Here is a 22,227-nt window from a genome sequence, read left to right as displayed (position 1 = left end):
GTCCCAGCTACTCGGGAGGCTGAGGCAGGAGAATGGTGTGAACCCGGGAGGCAGGGCTTGCGCCACTGCACTCCAACCTGGGCGACAGAGCGAGACTCTGTGTCAAAAAAAAAAAAAAAGCTCAGTAGACAGGTTCAACTGTGGAATCGAGGAGAAACAGAAAAATCAGTGAACGGAATGATAGAACTTACCCAGTCTGAATAAGAGAGAGAAAATTAACTGAAAAAAACAAACAAACAAAACAAAAAAACAAAAAAAAAACCAGAGCCTCAGTGGGACCTGTGGGACTATAACCATAACCAAAGATATAGTTTTTATGTTGTCAGAATTCCAGAAAGAAAAGAGAAAGAGAGTGGGGGTTAAAAAGTACTTACAGAAATAATGGCTGAAAGCTTCCCAAATATGGTTTAAGAGGCATAAACCTACAGATTTAAGAAGCTGAGCAAAACCTAAACAGAATAAACCCAAAGGAATCCACACCAAGATAAATAACAACTAAATCTCTGAAAAATAAAGACAAAGTCTTGAAAGCAGCAAGAGAAAAATAACACCTTCCCTATAAGGGAAAAAATTTTAGAATGACAGAGTTCAGACATATCCTAAAAGAATGATTAAGGAAAGTTCTCTAAACAGAAAGGAAACAATAAGACACCTTGGAGAATCAGGAAGGTTTGGTTTTGTTCATGGCAGGTAGCACCTAAAATCCTTGGAGTCTTCTAAAAGTGTCTTTTGGGTGGGGTCAGAAAACTAGGCAACTTCAGAATGGGGGCTAGCAACCAGAAAGACCAAGCTATAATTAGAAGGTTGGGACTTTCAGCTCCACCTTCGACTTCCAGTGAGGAGAGAGGGACTGGAGATTAAGCTCAAGCACCAATGACCATGATTTAGTCAGTCATGCGTATGCAATGGAACTTCCATAAATCACCTTAAATGGAGAGGCTTGGAGAGTTTCAGGTTGCTGAACACATAGAAGCACTGGAATGCAGTGTGTCTTGAAAGGCTATGGAAGTTCTGTACACCCTCCTCCCATACCTCACCTTGTACATCTCTTCCATTTGGCTGTTTCTGAATTGTACCCACTGCAGTAAAAGGGGAGACGTAAGTAAAATGTTTTCTTGAGTTCTGTGAGTCTTTCTAACGAATTACCAAACCTGAAGTGGGGCTTGTGGGAATACTGAAATAAATTTGTAGTTGACTAAGCAGAAGGGTGAGTAGCCTGGGTACCCCATGCTGGTGAGGATACAAGAACCTGCATCACTCGGACACCGAACATAAAATGGCACAGCCCCTCTGGGAAAATGTTTGGGAATTTTTTAAATAAACTGTACATGGAACTACCACACAACCTAGTTATTGTACCCCTGGGTATTATTCCAGAGAAATGAAGACTTATATTCACACAAAAACATGTCCATGAATATTTACAGCTGCTTTAGTCTCAACAGTTAACAACTGGAAACAAGTCTTTCAAGGAGTGAGTAGTTAACCAAACTGTGGTACATCCACACCATAGAATACTGCTCAGCAAACATCCCGGCATCTTTCCTTATCCCTGTATGACAAGGCCAATCTAGACGGCAAAATACTTTCTAAAGATGCCAGCTAAACAAGGGAGGGGATGGAAATAAAAGAAGTGAAGAAGCAAGAAGGCTGGTCAAAGCCACGTAAGTGCCCATAGACGGACGAATGGATAAACAAAATGCACTCTATTCATACAATGGAATATTATTCAGCCTTGAAAAGGAAAGAAAGGAAAGAAATTCTGACATATGCTACAACACAGATGAACCTCGAGGACATCATGCCAAGTGGAATAAGCCAGACACAAAAGGACAAATATTGTATGGTTCCACTTATATAAGGCACCCAGTGCAGTTAAATTCATAGAGACAGAGAGAGATGATGGAAAGTGAATGTACTATGGGACTGTACTTACTGCCCCTGAACAGTGCACTTGAAAACAGTTACAATGTTAAATTTCATGTTATGTATATTTAAACCCAAGTTAAAAAGTTAATTACAAAAAAAGGAAACAAGAAGGCCTTATGTGCCATCATGCTTTTGAGAGAGAGGGCTTCTTTGCACTGAACAACATGTTTGAAATCTAGAAAATCAGTTTAAAACCACAAGTCAAGTCGAACTCAGTTTTCTGAGGATTCAAACCAAGTTCCTAACAATATGTTACTACGAAAATCACCACACAGGATGCATCCTACACAGTCAGAAAAGATGCTCTTACCAGGAAATGTCGGCCGAGCTTCCGGATTCGCTTCCCAGCAGAGCTTCATGAGACTGATAATTTCTCTTGGGCAGTACTCAGTGATGTCATCCACATCTGGCCTGTTCCCAGATTTTATGCACATTATCAACTGCTGCTCACAGATAGCATCTACAAAGCAAAGATTTTCTTTCAGGTCTTGCTCCTCAGGCAGGAAGGTGACAGAACTTGAACAATACTGCTCATTTTTCTCAGCCTCTGGTACAGCTGCCTCATTCCATAGAGTTGGAATGGCCTTATGACAAGGAGCTGACATATTCCACTATAGAGATGACCAAACAATATCTTAATGTCTGCAGATAAAACAAAATTCTCGACAAAGCTGCCTGCTGATGGAACAAAAAGATTATGTGGGCAAGGCCAATGGCATGCTCCATGTGCAAAAGCAAATATGGGGCAGTCCTTGTCTTTAGGAGCTCAGTTTAATGAGAGTGACTTAAAACACAGAGTGATCATTGCTATTCAAGAAGGATGAGGCTGGGCATAGTGGTTCACATCTGTAATCCCAGCACTTTGGGAGGTTGAGACAGGCGGATCACGAGGTCAAGAGATCCAGACCATCCTGGCCAACATGGTGAAACCCCGTCTCTACTAAAAATACAAAAATTAGCTGGGCATGGTGGTGTGCACCTGTAGTCCCAGCTACTCGGGAGGCTGAGGCAGGAGAATTGCTTGAACCTGGGAGGTGGAGGCTGCAGTGAGCCGAGACTGCGCCACTGCACTCCAACCTGGCGACAGAATGAGACTCTGTCTCACGGGAAAAAAAAAAAAAAAGATGGATGTACAAGGGGTTCCAGTAGCACAAACCTGACTAAGAAGGTCCAGGAAGGCTTTGTTGAGTCCAGAAAAATTAGCAGGTAAAGAATGGGAAAGGGAGACTTAAGGAGGAGGACTCCAGGCAAGAGAAGCAGGATATCAACAGACTAGAAGTTACAGAGATCATGACGCATCCCACAAATTCCTCAGTGTAACTGCACACTGACAAAGAAGGGAGGGTTAGGGACGAGGCCAGTAGAGAAGCAAAGGCCAGAACATGAAGACCTTTTATTCCACACTGAGGAATTCGAACTTCATCCTGAATACCACAGAGCATCTGGGAAGGATTTCCAATATGTGAGGGAGAGGGTTGCATGTGCCTTTTAGGACGACCATTTTGGCTGCCACATGAATGGTGGACGGTGGAAGGAGCCTGCTGCAGAAACGAGGAGGGTTTGAACTGAGCAGAGGCCAGTGGAGACAGAGAAAGGCAGATGGGTTGCAGACATATCTTGAGTCATACATATATCTTGAATTCATAGGTTTTGAGATCTGATAGAATGTGGGAGAGAGGGGCAAGGGCGAGTCTGGGATGACTCTAGGGTTTCTTATTGGGCAACAACTTGGTAAAAGGATGGCAATGCCACTTCCCGAGCATATGAAGAGAGGTGAAGCAGGGCGAGCTGCAGGACAGTGTCGACAAGATGGGTGTGTTTGGGGGATGCTGCTTTGGAGGTTCCTCTGGTACCTGCGATGGATCTGACCGTAAGACAAGTGGATATCCAGGCCAGAGCCAGAGACACAGATTTAAGAAGCATTTGCAAAGAGATGATCATCAAACCATGGGAGCTGATGATCGCCCAAGAAAAGTATGTAGGAAAACATCCATCAGTTTATGCACTTAACAAACTGAAGAGTGTCTCTGTCCTACACAAGCCATGACTTACTCATCTTTATATTCCCAATGCCGACTCAAGTGCCCACAGTAGGGACTGAAAAGAAATAATTCTTGAATGAAGGAGCAAGTGAATGAGTGAAAGTATGAAGTGTATGTCTTGTAGTGTGAAAGGCTAAGTCCTCACAAGCAGAAACAATCAACTTTCCTGTCTAGGAAGAACCCTGGAATTTCACAGCACCTCTTCAGCTAATGACACACTATCGAGGTTCCTATTCATCCTATGATCACTGATTCCTAAATGGGATTACTCATTCATTCAACAAAAATTTACTGGGCACCTATTAGTTCCAGGCACAGTACGTGTAGATGCTGAGGAGACAGCAGTGGATAAATCAGATGTGGTCCTTGCTCTCACGGAACTCACAGTTGAGCAGGTAAGACTGACGTTAAAAGAACAAATAATTATAAACCTTAACTGATTTCACCGAAGCCCATTATTTCATTTAACAGTGTTGGTTCATATCAAAACCCCACTCCTCTAATGCCTTACTTTCATATGGCTCCTTATTTGCAAATATCACCCAGAGTACTACAGCAAAGCTGTACACATCCGACTTCTCTGTGGGCTTTGCGTTGACATCATTCAGGTGCTCGGGCGCCATGTAGTAGAGGGTGCCGCCATTCTTCTTAGAGGTGCCGTCCACTTCCCTCAGCTCATTGTGCTCTTCATTACTCAGTTTGCTCCACATCTTGAAGGAGGCAAGGCCGAGGTCTGCGATCTGCAAAAGAGATTGAGCCACTGGGATTGTTTGGGGAAGGCCATAAGCAAATCAGATCTGACTTTAAATTTTGGGCTTATCTATTATACATAAGGTATGGTAAATTTTCCAGAAATGGTTGCACTGGGCAGGTTCAAAACAGCGACTTCTCAACAGACTCATAGAAACTGTGTGTCTCCTCAGCCATTTGTAAAATGTCCCCCAGGAAACGTTCACATGAAATTCTGGTATCGTATTCCTTATGCGATAAGGGGGAGGGGAAAAGCGGAAGACGTTTCTGACAAGAACAGTAACAACCAAACATATTTATTCTAATTCCCCATTGACTCTGCATATGTTTTTCAACTATTTCTAGGGCTTGGGGGAAAAATGGTTATTTTCTTCTCTGCACATTTATGTAGCAGACAGTGGCTAAATACTACACCTTCTATTTCCCCAAATGGCGTCCAGAGGCCCATGGATGCGAGTGTCCAAGGATCCCAAAGACAAACTGAGGATAAGGACTGCAGTGTTGCTTGTTTTGAGCTGTAGCCTGAACCTAAGAGGAGATAGGGTAGAAAGGAGGAGAAAAACAGACAAAAAAGCAGAGAGAAAAATAGCAAGGTCAGACACAGAACAAGAACAGTGGTGGCAGGGCAAAATGACAGAGCAGCACAGTTAACAAGAGAATATAGGTGCCAGTTCCACTTCTGTCTCCAGGAATCCAAGCAAGCATGTGGGGATGAACTGTGGCACATGAGTACCTAAAATCCACAGATTCTAACCCACGACATAAGAGAGAAGTCATGAATTTGAAGATAGGTTATGAATAAGTAATTTTTATTCCCAGCCCTTTGTCCAAGACTAGGACAAAGCACTAGACGCAGAAACTGCTGGTGGAGAGAGGCCCCTGTGTCAGCAGCTCCTGGGTGCCTCCCCTAGGGCTGCTTCCCCTTCCGCTCCCCTTTTGGATTCTTGTGCTTGGATTCCTGCTGCGGAAGCCAATTAGATATGACACTCCCCCTAGCTAAATCCTGCCCTTGAATGAACAAAAGAAAAATCCCTTTCCCTTGTTCCCTTTACGACAGTGGAAAGAATGTGTTCAAAGGAAACTGATTTTTAAAATACAGACAGAAGTAAACAATCAAATACAAATATAAAACAAAATTTCAAACTAGAGGTTTCTGATGCACTGCTGATCTTTTTTTTTTTTTTTTTTTTTTTTTTGAGGCAGAGTTTCGCTCTTGTTGCCCAGGCTGGAGTGCGATGGCACAATCTCGGCTCACCACAACCTCCACCTCCCCGGTTCAGGCAATTCTCCTGCCTCAGCCTCCCGAGTAGCTGGAATTACAGGCATGCACCACCACGCCCAGCTGATTTTGTATTTTTATTAGAGATGGGGTTTCTTCATGTTGGTCAGGCTGGTCTCGAACTCCGGATCTCAGGTGATCCGCCCACCTCAGCCTAGCAAAGTGCTGAGATAACAGGCGTGGGCCACCGCACCTGGCTGCTGATCTCACTCTTAGGCCATATCTGAACTCTAAGGATTTTCCGCACACACCTTCACATTCCCCTGCATTTCCAGAGGAGGACAGTCTTGGTGACACAGATTTCCTGGAGAACATTATGACACCCATGGCCCATTCCAGGACGAAAAGGGCAACCCTTGAATGTTTCTATATGTTTCTAACAGAGGAGAAAACACAGTCTAGGAAAGAGGTCTTCTCATCTACCCCATTCAACTCTACTCCTCCCCAAAAGATATGAGTTATCCTGACAGTTATCTCCTGATCCCATCAAGCCTGCAGCCTTCCTCTCAATCGCCGGTAGAGGCTTTCGGCACCATCATCACCAGTTATAAGCTGAGCTAGGTCTTCCTTTAGCTTCTCCAATGTACAAGAATGGATTTACATTGGAGAATTAAAACTAAAATCACCCAACTTTCTGGAAGCCTACAGATGATGGTTTACCTTAATGTGGAAGTCATTATCAACAAGGATATTTTCAGGCTTCAGGTCCTTGTGTATCACGCCTTTTCCATGTAAGTAGCACATTCCTTCAATGATTTCCACAATTATCCTTCCTTTTACAGAAAGCGGGGTACTCATCTAAAACAAGTGATATTAAGTCGATGAAATGGAAAGGTTATCAAACAGGCCAAAGCAGCTGTTTCATGAAAGGGTGGTGGGATCTGAGCCTGAGGAGAGGGTTACCAGGTTTCCTTCCAGCAGGTGCACCACAGTACTGCTGTCACTGGGAAACAAGAAAGATTTCATTCAGGGGGGCAGAGGGTATTCGTGTTGTATTTTGTTAGTGTAAAAACAAAAATCCCACAATAATTTGGTAATGCATAAAATACTGTAAAATTAAGCTCCTTGAGAACAAAAATATATATTATTTAGGACTGTATCTTTAGAACCTAGGATTGTACCTGGAATGCTTGTTGAATGAATGGATGAATAAATATACGAGCAAGCATTTTCTGTGGGATACTCATACGACGTCATACTAAGTTTACATTAAGGACATGAACAATGCCATGGAAATGTCGCGTGTAAAATAACATTAAGAGAAAAAAGAATACAAGGGAACATGTTCACACTGATTACAATCATAGAAAAATCTGAGATAAACATGATGTTAAAACTACGCTTAAGTGAATTCATATCTACTTCATGACCTGGTAGCAGATACTTCAGGCTTCCGTAGAGTCTCAGGTCACTGGTTCTTATAATTGTATTCTTGTTATGTGAACATCAATACTAACAGAAACAATTCCAGTTTCTATTATAGTGGTTGAATTACAGTTTTGCTTAACAATAAAAAATCAGTATACAAACAAGATGTTTCCTAAAAATGTATATGTATTTTGGTTGTTGGTTAACAGGAAAAAAATTTTAATGATAGAAGTGAGATTCCCCCTCAAACCATATTTATGACATAACGTAGCTGAGCTACACTGTTAATAGCTTGGTCACCACCATACAGAAAGTAGCAGAAAAGATGTTTTCTCTTCTTCCTTGGTATACCTTTGGACTTAGGAAAAACTTCTGAGTAAGCAAAGTTGGTCCCCCTCTCTCCTCTCTTTCTGCTTCTCTCTCAGGTCCTCCTGATGCCCTGACTGAGTCCAAACAGGTGCATCTGAACTTTCCCTGATCTTGCACCATGCCTCATGTCCCCAATGATTTCTCTCTCATCTCAGAAGCTAAGCAGGGTTGGGCCTGGTTAGTACTTGGATGAGAGACCAAAGACTTATTTCCCAATCAAAATGTTTACTTCAAACAGCTGATCTTCTCTAGTTCTGGGGTGGAGAGCAATCTGATCAAACTATAATACCATGCGTATAAGTGATCACCTCTTCTCCTTCCCAAGGGTATTTTTGTGAGATGTCTGTTGGCTTGGCAATTGTGGGGTGGGTGGGAAAAGAAAGTGGAAAAGTGGGAGTATTTGCCATAAAGGCAGCCATATCCCGCCACCCCTCCCCATACCCTGTGCAATCTATGCTCTAGCCAAACCCAGGAATTTACAGTTCCCCAAATTTGGCAGTCTCTACATGGTATTCTCTCTGCCTAGAACACTTGTTCTCTAATTCTCTGCTTCAAAACGTTTATTTGTCCTTCACATTGGAAGCCTTTTCTGTCTATTCCAGGCTGAGTGGGTGCCTCTCATGTGTACTCCCTCAGCAGACAATGAGTATGTCTATCAAAACACCATCAGCTGGGAACGGTGGCTCATGCCTGTAATCCCAGCACTTCGGGAGGCCAAGGCGGTCGGATCACGAGGTCACGAGTTCGAGACCAGCCTGACCAACATGGTGAAACCTTGTCTCTACTAAAAATAAAAAAAAAAAAGCCAGGCATGGTGGTAGGCGCCTGTAATCCCAGCTACTCAAGAGGCTGAGGAAGGAGAGTTGCTTGAACCAGGGAGGTGGAGGTTGCAGTGAGCCGAGATTGCACCATTGCACTCCAGCCTGGGCGACAGAGTGAGACTCCTCTCAAAAAAAAAAAATACCACCACACAGCTGGGTGCAGTGGCTCATGCCCATAGTCCCAGCTACTCAGGAGGCTGAGGTAAGAGGATCATTTAAGGCCAGGAGTTCAAGCCTGCAGTGCACTATGATTGTGCCACTGCGCTCCAGCCTGGGCAACACAGTGAGACCTTGTTCTCTTACAAAAGAAAAAAAAAAAAAACCCATTACATCATACCACTCATTTAGTTATCTGCCTCCTTTTACTCTCCTACGTCATATTAGCTATTGATTCATGAGCAACTAGCGCAAGGCCTTCATCTTAACAGGCACATAAGCTTTTAAAAATGTTTTCAAATAATTTGACTTTGGTAAACAATTTTTATTTTTGTTTTAAATCCTATCCAGTGTTGTTGCCAATAATGTTCTATATTTAATTTAAAATAAAACTTTGTTGAATGGTATCAAAGTGCAACCACTAATATTCTATCTGCTCTCATGGTCATTTATAGTGTATATCCTTTCATTAATCCATATTTAATGTCATCCCATCATGCATATACTCCACATCAGATGATGTCTGCATCACGAAGACAGGGCTTGTCTCTGAACTGTAGATTGCAGAGCAGCGGACAGGTATGGTAAACAGCCAATCACATTCCTAAGACACAGACTATGGAGGACTGTCCACAGGATCGAGAGGATGAAGAGACCACTCTCAGGGCAGTAAAAGGCAAGGAAGATTTTCTCTTTTTTTCAGAGACAGGGTCTTGCTCTGTTCACATGAACCTTTTATTTTTTGTAGAGATGGGATTTCACTGTGTTATCCAGGCTGGTCTTGAACACCAAGGCTCAAGTGATCCTCCTGCCAAAAGTGCTGAGATTACAGAAGTGACCCACTGAGCCCAATCAAGGCATAGATGTTTTAAGGAGAAACTGACTTCAGGAAATCGAGCCTGTAATCCCAGCTACTTGAGAGGCTGAGGTGGGAGGATCACTTGAGACCAGGTGTTTGAGTTCAGCCTGGGCAACATAGCAAGACCTTGTCTCTATAAAAAAAGGAAAAGAAAATTCAAACTACCAAGCAATTTGCAAATTTTATACTAACGAGCTGCAAACAAACACCCCAAGGGCAGCCATAACAGACAGCCAGGGCCCAAGCGCTGGGGATCCCCGTGCGGAGGGGCACTCTCTACCTCGGCTTTCAGCACGTGCATCAGGTTACCCTTCTCCATGTACTCCATCACCAGGGAGTACTTCCCTTCCTCTAAGATGACGCCCAGGAGCTTCACCACCCGGCTGTGTCTCAGTCTGTTCATCATCTTCGCCTCCTCCAAGAGGGCCTCGTTGTGCCTGTGGGCAGGAAAGGTGCTATGCTGAGGCTGGCAGAGCCAGCGCCTCAAGAGCCTGGTGCACACCTCCAACACATCACTCCCACGTGCGGGGGTCATGCTTGGGTCTGTACCGATCTCTTCCAGTCACAGGCCAGAAGCGTTAGAAGGCAGAGCGGTTTCTCACTTCCTCACAGTACTCCTGCCCAGTAACTGGCAGTGCATGCTCCAAAAATGTAAATCAATGAAGGAATGAATGAATCAATGAATGAAAAGTACATGAACAGCAGCAAGGTAACCTGAAAAAAGACCGTGCTGGACAGTACGATTAAAAAAAAAAGACAAAACAGCCTCTCTCAAAACCACTCTAACAAAGGAGGGAGAGAGGTGAAACCACTCTGCTGGTTGCTTTAAAGGGAAGGCTCTCAGAACCTCTCAGGAATGAACTGCCTTTTTATTTTTATACTTAGGGCTGGTCCTCACTGAAAATGTGAAGCGAGTGAATAGGTCTGTCTTCACCCATCCTCCTGTTTCCTTTTCATTGTCCCCCTCACCACACTTATCTCTTTGTCTTTCTCTATTTCCTTCTTGTTCATGTCTCTTCTGTTACTTACTAGCTGTGAGAGTCCTTCACTACCCAGTCTCAGAGTCCCCATCAGCGACAATAACAATCCTAAGAGCCATCGTCACCCTGACATCTTGGCAGGCTCCCTCTCACTCTACCCACCAACAGCTCCACAGCAGCCAACGGCTCCACAACAGCCAACGTCCCCATCCCGCTCAGAGCTTAGCCCACCCACCCCTGCTCCCCACTCACTCAATGCAGTTGGGCCCCTTGTACACTGTTTTCATGATCATGAGTCCCTGGGTTCTGTGGAAACACAGAGACACCTTCCCGAAGCCTCCGCTGTCCAGTTCTGCACTCTCCAGGAAGTCACTGGATTTCATCTTAATGACATTCAAGGACATGTCTGGTTGCATTCTGAAGCTCAAGAACGCCCAAAATGGTACCACTTTTTTCCCCCCCCGCAGAGCTGTACCCTGTAAAGAAAACAGAGAGAAAACCTCAGGGCAAAAAGATTTTATATATATATATGTAGTTTTTTTTCTCCTTTGGAGACAGGGTCTCACTTTGTCACTCAGGCTGGAGTGCAGTGGCACAATCATAGCTCACTGGAGCCTCGACCTCCTGGGCTCAGGCAATCCTCCTCCCTCAGCCTCCTTGAGTAGCTGGGACCACAGGTGCACCCCACCGTGCCCAGCTGATTTTTAAATTATTTGTAGAGATGGGGAGCCGGGGGATCTCACTATGTTGCTCAGGCTGGTCTCAAACTCCTAGGATCAAGGGATCCTCCCACCTCAGCCTCCCAAAGTGCTGAGATTACAGGTGTGAGCCATTGCACCTGGCAGAAAAGATCATTTTTAAAAACTTTTGTTAACATTCCACCACATGCTTGGTGTGCCTTGGATTTCTGAGGATAGACTTACAGTCATCTGATGAGCTATTTTTCATATTTTTAAGAATCAGAGAAGACTATAATATTTATTCCCTCCGCCTTTTTATTTCTGGCAATATGGAGCATTAGAAAATTTTAAGAACCCTCCAGCTATAAAGGACATAAGTATGTTGGACAACATAATACAAACATTCATTGAAATGCATACCAGAACTCCGTGGAAAGGAAAAGAACTCTAGGGACAGAAACAGGGCACCGGAGGCAGGCAGTAGCTCACACGGGGCAGTGCCAACCTCGCCATCCAGAAGTCGAGGTTTAAAGCCCAGCTGAGGTGAAGGAATACAAGAAGGTAGAATGAAGACTCCCCCCGTAACACGGCACTGCTCAATGTGCAACCCTTTGATGAAAGGTTGAACTAGAAAAAAGCAGCCCGTGGCAAACAAACATATTTGTCTTGGACTGGGCACAAGGTATTTAAAAAAAAAAAAAAAAAGTTTGTGCAAATTTATAACCTTGGGCCTGTCTTCAAATAGATACAGACTTTGAATTGAGAGTATCGCCTAAACTATGAACTTTTACACAGGAAGTGGTCACAGGCTGATGCCATCCTGAGGTTATAGGCTAAAGCAAACAACAACCTCAAGCCAGGCCAGACAGGATTCCTACAAATACAAATTTAACATGAGCTCCCTTTCCAAAATTATAAAACACAAAAGAAAAAATTCACCGTGAGACAGACCCTGCAGCTACAGCAAGCAGCACTAGTAAGCACCAAAGAACTTCAGTAAATTAACAACTGAAAGGCATTAGAAAATGAATAGGTTTAAGTAATTATGAACAAAAGAAGGAATCTGAAGAATATAAAAAGAACAATGCACACTCTAAGAAGAAAATGTGAAAAAGGAGTAGAATTTGGAGAATGTCCATCAGGTCTGTGAAGTATACAGTGTCAGATCTCAAAACACAGCTATTTGCTTCATCCTTCCTCCCTTCTTTTCTTCCATTCATTCATTTTCCCCAAACTGAAATATAGAATAAAAACCCATGGAGAACCACAAGGAGACACCACTACACAACTACTAGGATATCCAAAACTAAAAAGACTAATACACCAAACATTAGCAAACATGTGAAGCAACCAGACCTCTCAAACATCACTGGTGGGAGTATAAAATGGTACAAACACTTTGGGAAAAGGGCTGGCAAAAAGCTTCGTGGCAAAACAGAAACTCCATGCAAACCAACAGGACACGGACATACTGGTGTGTGCATGCGAATGTGCGTGTCTGTGTTTTGCTTTGAGAGTAAAAGGAGGGCTATGGATGTTTTGTATTCCAGAAATACCCACATCCCGGCTGGGCGCCGTGGCTCATGTCTGTAATCCCAGCACTTTGGGAGGCTGAGGCGGGCGGACCACGAGGTCAGGAGTTCAAGACCAGCCTGGCCAACATGGTGAAACCCCGTCTCTACTAAAAATACAAAAATTAGCCAGGCGTGGTGGCACGCGCCTCTAATCCCAGCTACTCAGGAGGCTGAGGCAGGAGAATTGCTTAAATTTGGGAGGCGGAGGTTGCAGTGAGCCGAGATCGTGCCACTGCACTCCAGCCTGGCCAACAAAGTGAGACTCTGTCTCAAAAAAATTAAAATAAAATAAAATAATAAATAGCCACATCCAGATACAGACCATGAAAAATACTCTTTCTGGGGCATAAAATATTCGTTGAAATTTCATAGGCATTTATTTTGTTTATAAAACCACAAACACCTGCACTATGACCCAGCAATTCCAATCCCAAGAGAAATGAAAACGTATGTCGGAAAACACTTGTAAAATGTTCATAGCAACTTTATTTATAATAGCTCCAAACTGGAAACAGCTGCCCATCAGTAAGAGAATGAGTGAACACACTGTGGTATATGAACACGATGGGATACTACTCAGCAATAAAAATGAACTACTGATACGCATGAATGAAAACCGCATGAACGAAATGCAAAAACATGATAAGTGAAAGTAGCCTTATACAAAAGCATACATACCATGTAATTCTATTTATATTACGGTTCAGAAGTCAAAACCAATCTGTGTCAGAAAAAGAACACTGGCCGCCTGTGAGCACGGTGAGCCTGAGTAGGCAGAGGGATGAGGGAACTTTCTGGGGTGATGATAATGTTGTAAGATATCAATGGGGGCTAGGGTTGCAGGCATACGCATCTGCCCATACTCAGCAGATGTACTCCCAACAATAGCAGGTACATTTTACATCAAAAGACAAACCTGTAAACATATTGAACTCTAGCTATGGTATGCATACTGAAGTATTTCGAGATGTGTACTGATGTGTACCTGGAAATACATCAAAAAGTCAGATAGAATGATGGACAGATGACGAGAAAGGAGATGGAGAATTACACGATGAAGCAAGTGGTGTTAAGATGATACTCATGGTGGACGTAACCTTCAGACTTGGTGTTTTTCATAATAAAATGTTGGAGGGCAGGGAGTTAAAAAATGAGAAAAGAAACACCTCGGGGAGAGGGGATTCTGGAAACTCCTAGGCTGCCCATGGTGTTGTACAGTGGCCGGCTACAGGTGACCCGGGTAACCAGCCTTCTACACCTCATCTAAAGGCTGGGGGCCAGCTCTGTCTAGCAGAGGAAGCTCACACAGCAGCATCTATGGGCCTTCTTTCCTAGGACATAAGACATTACCAAACAAGAGAAGTGCCTCAGGAAACAAGTACATCGGTGGGACGTGGGCAGTGGGTGGAGGTGGGGGGCTGCCTAGATGAAGGCCTGAAGACTGAGGGGTGGGGTGAGGCACACGCTTGAGGTAAGAGACCAGGAGCCATAGCTCCGAGAGCACGGGCCCTCCACTATGAGCGTGAACTCTAGCTCTGTGACTCACCAACTTGTGACCGTGGGGCACTTACTTATGCCTCAGTTTCCTCATCTGCAAAATGAAACAATAATGACAGCCTCACAGAAGTGGTAAGGATTATGAGGAAAAAAAAGAATACGTTTATGTATGTATACGTACAAATATACATATATTTGTATATGTATATATGTAATATATAATACAATATGATATAAAAATGTATATGTGTATGTGTATATATACATATATTTATATATGTGTATATGCATATATTGTATATGTAGATATATAGCTATATTTGTCTATGTGTATATACATATATGTATGTATTTGTATATGCGTATATATGTACATATGTATGTATTTGTGAAAACACGTTTGTTGCCTGCTTTATGTCTCTAGCTATGGTTGGCCCAGCCGCCCACATGTGTTTATCCACATGGGTGTTGTTTCCTTGGGCTTTGAGAATGCCAACATTCTCAGCTGGGATCACTCTGTCAGCAGAGCCCTACTGACCAATCCTAGTGAGAATGAGGTAGGAGCGGGTGGAGACAGAGGGCATAAAAGATAACATTGATTTTAGGCCTCCTTTTTCATTCACTGCAGATCACTGGAGCGTGCAGAACTGTGAAGGCTTCCCCATTCCATAAGGGTCATCCGTCCCACCCTCTTAGGCCACATTCTTCCAACTTCTTGCCTGGTTAGGTGTCAGAGAACTGTCATTTTGTCAAGGAAGCCATCCTAAGTCTTCCCATTAGACGCTTCCATAGGTAAGACAGTACTGTAATTGAGAATTATTTCTCATGAAGTTCACAGAAGGCAGGAAACTTGTCTTGTGCACCATCTCCAGAGCCTAGCAGAACCCAACGTATGCCGGCCCATCATCAATTGAATAACTATTTTAAAAAGAGAACTATTTAATTGTCCAAAAAAATAAAAATATTGTTAAATGAATTACGGCACACTCCTAACAGAATATTATATAGCCATTCAAAATTGTTTTTGACGAATAAATCTGTAAAAATTATATTCACATTTGTGTGTTTTATATATATATGTAAATAGATAAAGATATAAGTACAGATAAAAAAGACATAAAGACACCAAAATGTTAACAAGGATTGCATCTTGATGATAGGGTGATTTTTACTTTCTTCTTTACACTTTTACTATGTTTTCCAAATTTTCCACAATAGACATGAATTAAATGTAAAATTAAAAATTTTTTTTGAAAGGAATAATTCATTGACTCAGTATTTCTTTACTCTGAGGGATCAAATCAGAGATGCTGATAAAGATTATGTGCAAAGCTGTTCCTGGTAGCATTACATAGAACAGCAAAAGTAGCTAAAACACTTAGCATGTACAGAGGAGAGAATCAGTTATGCCCATCAACACTGAAATATATCTAGCAGTTTGCAAAAGCGATGTTGTGAAAGAATGTTTAATAATATTTAAAAAAGGTCACAGACAGTAAATAAACAGGCAGGAACTACAACATGCCCTGAAAAATGCCCTTTTGAGTAAAAGGTTTCTACTTTATGAGGAGTCCTATTTGGTATCTCTTCTTCAGTCTCAGCCACGTCTCCTCAAATTTGTCAAGACCAACTAGGACCTGCAGGTGCTCCTGTGTGCGGTGGAGTTTGGGGAGGCCTCTAGTTGGGTCCGCTGGATTTTGGGAGCTTAGCTCCTGACCCAAGTCAGTTCTCCTTACAGTCTTGCAGTTTGCTAGTTTAGTCTGATGTTAATCTTATGTATCTTCTGCATGGTTTTCAGTGATTTCTTTTGTTTTTCCTATCCACCCCTCTTTTTTCCACATGAAAGATTCAACTTTATGAGCACTGAATATCTTAGGAAGGCCTTGTGAGTAGTTGAAGGATATCCAAAAACAGTGAATTTAGGCAGCTTATATGGCCATATTGCATAACCATATTATTACAAAGCCACGTCACAGAGTAACAAAGACATGCTGGCCTGTTATAGCAAATACTTTTAACTAATAATTATGTCCATTTGAAGGAATTTGTAAATGTTTTGCATAAATATTAATTCAGGGACTCAGGACAGTGAATTTTTTTCTATTGAAATTAATGTGAAATCTCAAGGAATTTCACGATTACCTTCTAAGGCAGGGTAAGTATACATATCAAAATATTCTAATTAACTTTTTCCCCATTTTTCTATGATGACCACACATAATAAGAGAATGGCAGAAAATGCTGGTTGCCCACCTGCCATTGCCCCCTTTCTTCCCACTAACAGAATTCTGATTTTGCTCAGCTATCCAAGTGACCAGAGGATTTCTCCAACTTCCTTGATTACAGCAGCCTGATGCTTTGCCTGGATAAACAAAAGCTCTGAGCAAGGAAGAGACTTAAAGACCAGCAAGAGACAAGAATTGAAACAGAGTTTAAACAAGCATCATAACCCCTGAAGCAAATTTTATCATGATTTCAATTTGCAAATAAACTAAGATTTGGAGCTAAGTGATTCACCTCAAGTGGTAGGATCCTGGAATGAAATATTTGTCCCTTCATTCAAACTTTCACTATTGGCTCACTAATACATGCTACTTCTCTAGATAGCAAATAATCTGTCTTCGGAAAAATCCAGATGCAAAGACCCACTCTTACAGCCTTACTCATCTATATTAAATGAATATGCGACAGTCAGAAACACGGAGAAAGTACAGAATAAACTTTTTAAATACAGGAAGGTGGGGTGCAGGGGCTCATGCCTGTAATCCCAGCACTTTGGGAGGCCAAGGTGGGCAGATCGCCAAGAGTTTGAGACCAGATTGGCCAACGTGGTGAAGCCCTGTCTCTACTAAAAATACAAAAATTAGCCAGGCGTGGTAGTGCATGCCTGCAATCCCAGCTTCTTGGGAGGCTGAGGCAGGAGAACTGCTTGAACCCGGGAGGCGAAGGTTACACTCAGCCGCGATCGCGCCACTGCACTCCAGCCTGGGCGACAGAGCAAGACTCTGTCTCAAAAATAAAAATACATGGCCCATGTATTTTTGAAATATATGGTTCAAAATCAATGTTCTACAGATTAATACAGTCAACCTTTTTTGCCAGAATGTAATATCCAACTAAAGCATGGGAAATTAAATATTTTCTTCAAATTCCCAGATCATATGGGTGTTAACACGTTATAGATTAATAAGCACCAAAAAATAAGCTGCCCAGTTTGAAAGAGGCTGTTTAAGAACTTTTCTTAATACTCATTAATATTCACAATTCAGAAAGTACAACATATCTCTGGAGCTCAGTATAGTTCAGACAGAGGAAAATGAGTATTAAAGTTATCATTTTTGCTATTTTATCAGTAATGATACACTCCAAATTTCATTTTAAACAAGCCTAGTCTTCACTTTTTGTGAATAGAAGAGCTGCAGTATTCCACATTTCTTTATTTTTTTTTTTTTGAGACAGAGTCTCCCTCTGTCGCCCAGGATAGAGTGTAAGTGGCACCATCTCGGCTCACTGCAACTACCGCCTCCTGGGTTCAAGCCATTCTCCTGCCTCAGCCTCCCGCGTAGCTGGGATTACAGGGACCCGCCACCACACCCGGCTAATTTTTGTATTTTTACTAGAGACGGGGTTTTGCCATGTTGGCCAGGCTGGTCTCAAACTCCTGACCTCAGGTGATCCTCCCACCTCGGCCTCCCGAAGTGCTCGGATTACAGGAGTGAGCCACCGTGCCCGACCCAGTATTCCACATTTCTAACATGACAATTTCTTCTTGACTCAGTGCATCTTCCTAGCAGTCACACAATGCAGACGAGTACTAAGACACGGCACATTTCAAAGTTCACTTCCTGCCTTGGCTTCTTCAAGTGTAAGTCAGGGAAGAATTAATCATTGGAACAGCCTCCTGCTTTGCCCAAAATTAAAAAGAGCTCTGATTAAGGGAGAGCCAAATGGTCAGCAAGAGAGAAAGAACTAACAACCCCAGACCTCCCCCTGCCCCCGCAACCCCCGCATCCCTGTGAGGCTTTGTCAAATGCTTAGGGAAGGAGGATGCAGCTTATCCTCTTCCCAACCCTCAAGAGGGTCCGCAGCACTTCACAAAAGCACCTGCCAGTGACAACCAAAGAAGCCTGCTAGGGTTACCACATTCGTCCCCTCAGTCGTCTAAGATCACGCAGAAATGCTTTTGTTTTTGGAACCTGCTGCAGCCTCAAGTGCAACAGTAAAAGGCCCTTTCAAAAGGCTGGTAAGGGAAGAGCCCAAACTGTTTTTTCTAAATGATAGGGCAGTAGGAGCCCACCTTCTCCACCAAAACAACAACATTAATGGCGTGTGGGACTGCCTATTCCACCCTCACGCGGTAACCGCGGCCCAAAGGCAGGTCTCCGCCCGCTACCAGTCCGGCGCCCCGACCTCTGGCACAGAAGCGGCCAGCGGACTCCGGATAAGCAGAGACACCTAGTGGAGCACCCCTGACTTCCGGGACCGCCTGCGGCCCCGCCCACCGCCCGACTTCCGGTACCGGCGGGGCCCGCCCGCCAGCCGCGCGCACCCCGGGCAGAGTCCTTCTCCTTCCGGGAAGCCCGCGGCCGCCCGGGCCTCCACGCAAGCACCCGAGCGTTACTTTCGTTTCCGCGGCAAACGTCTGGAGGCCCGGGTGAGGGAAGAAGCGGCGGCGGAGGGTTGGGGATTACTCCGACGCCGCGGCAGCCTTGCTCGGTTGTGCTGGGGGAGGGCGCGCGAACCCCGACCAGGGGGTCACCGGGACTGAGCCCGGCGGCCCCCGGGATGTTCCCCACGCGGTGCCAGCCCGCTCACCGCGCCCGTCTCCGTGGCCGCGCCGTCCAGCCAAGTCCTGCCGCGCTCCGTCGGCCCCGCCTGGATGGCCGCGCTCTGGCGCCCCAGCTGTGGGTCCTCTGGAGTTGCCGCGCTCCGGCAGCTGGCCCGCTGTCCGCCGTCCGCGTCGAGCGCGCCCGGCTGGAGGGCGTGGACTGTTCGCGTTGCCTCCTCCCCCTGCCCCGGCCCTTGCCGGGGAGGAGGACCGCGAGAGCGCCGCCCCGCCGCTCGTGGGACCTCGCGCCCGGGGTCTGAGTCCCGGAGCTCTCTTGCGGGCTAGAGGATCGCGGACTTTGCTTTCAAGCGAGTGGGGCGGCCTCGGTAAAAGAGGAAACCGAAACCTCCGCGCGCACGAGAGGGAGAAGGGCCTGGAGGGAAGCACTGGGTGGATTACAGCGGGGGCGCTATCCGGAGGATTCAGAGCTCTGCGGGTTAGCATAGGCAAGTTATCATTCCTCTCCCTTCATCTGTAAAGTGGGGCTGTCGAGGAGGAAATGTGATTATTTTGCAGCCCTTTAAAATGGTAATTGTGAAGTCTCGAGCAAAGTTGGAACTGCATGCTATTCATGTTATATTAAAAATCAAATAATAAAATAATATGCACATCAGGCCGGGCGCGGTTGTTCACGCCTGTAATCCCAGCACTTTGGGAAGCCAAGGCGGGCGGATCACTTGAGGTCAGCAGTTCGAGACCAGCCTGGCCAACATGGTGAAACCCCATCTCTACTAAAAAATACAAAAATCAATTGGGCGTGGTGGCGGGCACCAGCAATCCCAGCTACTCGGGAGGCTGAGGCAGGAGAATCCCTTGAACCTGGGAGGTGGAGATTGTAGTGAGCCGAGATCGCGCCACTGCACTCCAGCCTGGGTGACAAGAGCAAGACTCCGTCTCAAAAGGAAAAAAAAGCACAACAGGATTACATACTGTAAAAAGATGTGTATGTCAAGAGAACGAGCCACATTCACAACACAAGCCACAGACTGGGAGAAAATATTTGCAAAAGACATATCTGATAAAGCACTGTGACCCAAAATATACCAAAAAAAACCCTCTTAAAATGCAACAATATGAAAATGTGCAACCTGATTAAAAGTGGGCAAAAGCTCTGAACAGACACCTCACCATACGTATATGCATATGAAAAGATGCTCAACATCATAGGTCATTAAAGAATTGCAATTTAAAAAAACTGAAATACTATTACACATTTATTAGAATCGCTAAAATTCAGAACACTGACAACACCAAATGTTGATGAGGATCTGGAGCACAAGGAACTCCCATACATTCCTAGTGGGAATGCCTAATGTTAGAGTCTGGAAGACATTTTGGCAATTTCTTAACCAAGCTCTTCTTACCATAAGATGAAGCAACTCCACACCTTGGTATTTACCCAAACGAGTTGAAAGCTTGTGCCCATACAAACACCTGTACAAGAATGTCTATAGCAGCTTTATTCATAATTGCCAAAACTTGAGGGCATCCAAGATATCATTTAGTGGGTGGACAGATAAGCTGTGGTACATCTATACAATGGAATATTAAGTGCCAAAAAGAAATGAGCTTTGAAGCCACAAAAAAAATAAAAAATAAAAAAATCCTGGAGCAATCTTAAATGTATAAATCTAAGTGAAAGAAGCCAATCTGAGAAGACTACATAATGCATGATTCCAACTATGTGACATCCTGGAAAAGGAAAAACTATGGAGATAGTAAAAAAGATCAGTGGCTGCCAGGGATTTGCAGGGAAGGAGGGATGGATAGGTGGGGTACAAGGGATTTTTAGGGCAGTGGAGTCTGATATTACAGTGTTGGGTACATCTCATTATACATTTGTCAAATGTATCTTGAATATACACAAAGAGGAAAATCTAACGAACTCTGGACTTTGGCTGATAATGTATATGTTAGATCCATATTGGTTCATTTTTGTAACCATGAATCTATGTTGGTTCCTCAGGTGTAACAAATATTCCACAGTAATGCAGGATGTTGATGGTAGGGGAGGCTGTACAGTCCAGGATGTTTGTGGAAGGGGATATTTTCTTTCTGCTTAGTTTTGCTGTAAACCAAAACAGCTCTAAAACAAAGTCTATTCATTATTTTTTAAAAGATGTACACATATCAAAAAAGACGAAAGGCAGAGCTATTCACTCAGCAAAGCTTTCTATCTACTGTATGCCAAGCAGGTACTAGATACAAGAGTATCTGGTGATAGATACAAGAAATACAAAAAGGAATTCATTCCTTCAGTAAATATTTACTGAGCACCTGTTCTAGGCACTGAAGACTCGGTTGTGAATTAAACATAAAAAATCTCTATGTTCTGGCCGTGTGTAGTGGCTCACACCTGTAATCCTAGCACTTTGGGAGGCCAAGTCGGGCGGATTGCCTGAGCTCAGGGGTTCCGGACCAGCCTGGCAAACGTGATGAAACCTCGTCTCTACTAAAAATACAAAAATTAGCTGGGCGTGGTGGTGCACGCCTGCAGACCCAGCTACTCAGCAGGCTGAGGTGGGAGACTTGCTTGAACCCAGAAGGCGGAGGTTGCAGTGAGCCAAGATTGCTCCAGCCTGGGTGACAGAGCAAGACTCCTCTCAAAAAACAATAAAACATAAAAAACTCTATGTTCCATTCGTGGAGCTTGCATTCTAATGGGGAAGACAAAAAGTTATTGCCCATCACTGTCCTCTGGACATCATGTGACCTTGGGAGATTGGAAATACGTTGTTTTTGCTTCATTTTGTTTTCAGTGTTCTAACTCGGAAACATCTATTTGGGAGCTTTACTCATTACTCCCAGCAAAAGCCATGAGTTCACACTGTGCATGAGATGAAGGAACTGGTCCTTGCAGAACACCAGAATGGAAAAGGCAAGAAACAGCCCAAGGTGAGGAAGGAAAACCAGCGAGAACAAAGAGGTGGTACTATCTCTGAAGCCCGTGGAGGCCAAAGTGTGAATGTGAGGGGGTGGGTCTCTTGGCCACAGGTCTGAAACCAAATGAACCCCCACCCCCAGGCTGCAGTTCCCAGTGCACTTGGAAATGAGACCCTGACTCCTCCAGGTGAGCATGGGAGACCTCCCTGACT

The 22,227-nt window shown here is 44.1% G+C and overlaps 1 protein-coding gene across 5 annotated transcripts in view; it reads right to left on the bottom strand.

The window, feature by feature from the left end:
• Positions 1-22,227, bottom strand: part of RIPK1 (receptor interacting serine/threonine kinase 1) — a 48,479-nt gene that overhangs the window by 24,685 nt on the left and 1,567 nt on the right. For 2 of the 5 annotated variants that reach the window (XM_054493454.2, XM_054493451.2), the window contains exons 2-6: positions 10,806-11,029; positions 9,854-10,010; positions 6,661-6,798; positions 4,483-4,711; positions 2,240-2,389 (exon numbers count right to left, since the gene is read on the bottom strand). In XM_054493454.2, the coding sequence (XP_054349429.1) occupies positions 2,240-2,389; positions 4,483-4,711; positions 6,661-6,798; positions 9,854-10,010; positions 10,806-10,969 (838 nt within the window). In that variant the 5' untranslated portion in view covers positions 10,970-11,029. Of the gene's footprint in view, positions 1-2,239; positions 2,390-4,482; positions 4,712-6,660; positions 6,799-9,853; positions 10,011-10,805; positions 11,030-19,119; positions 19,295-22,227 lie in introns of those variants that run through there. The other 3 variants (XM_054493450.2, XM_054493453.2, XM_063665772.1) reach the window with 3 other exon arrangements.

The sequence above is a fragment of the Pongo pygmaeus genome, chromosome 5 (assembly GCF_028885625.2).
Source record: "Pongo pygmaeus isolate AG05252 chromosome 5, NHGRI_mPonPyg2-v2.0_pri, whole genome shotgun sequence".
In the NCBI taxonomy this organism is placed as follows: Eukaryota; Metazoa; Chordata; class Mammalia; order Primates; family Hominidae; genus Pongo; species Pongo pygmaeus.
The sequence above is the reverse complement of the archived record's forward strand: the minus strand, read 5'-3'. Positions and strand labels throughout refer to the sequence as shown.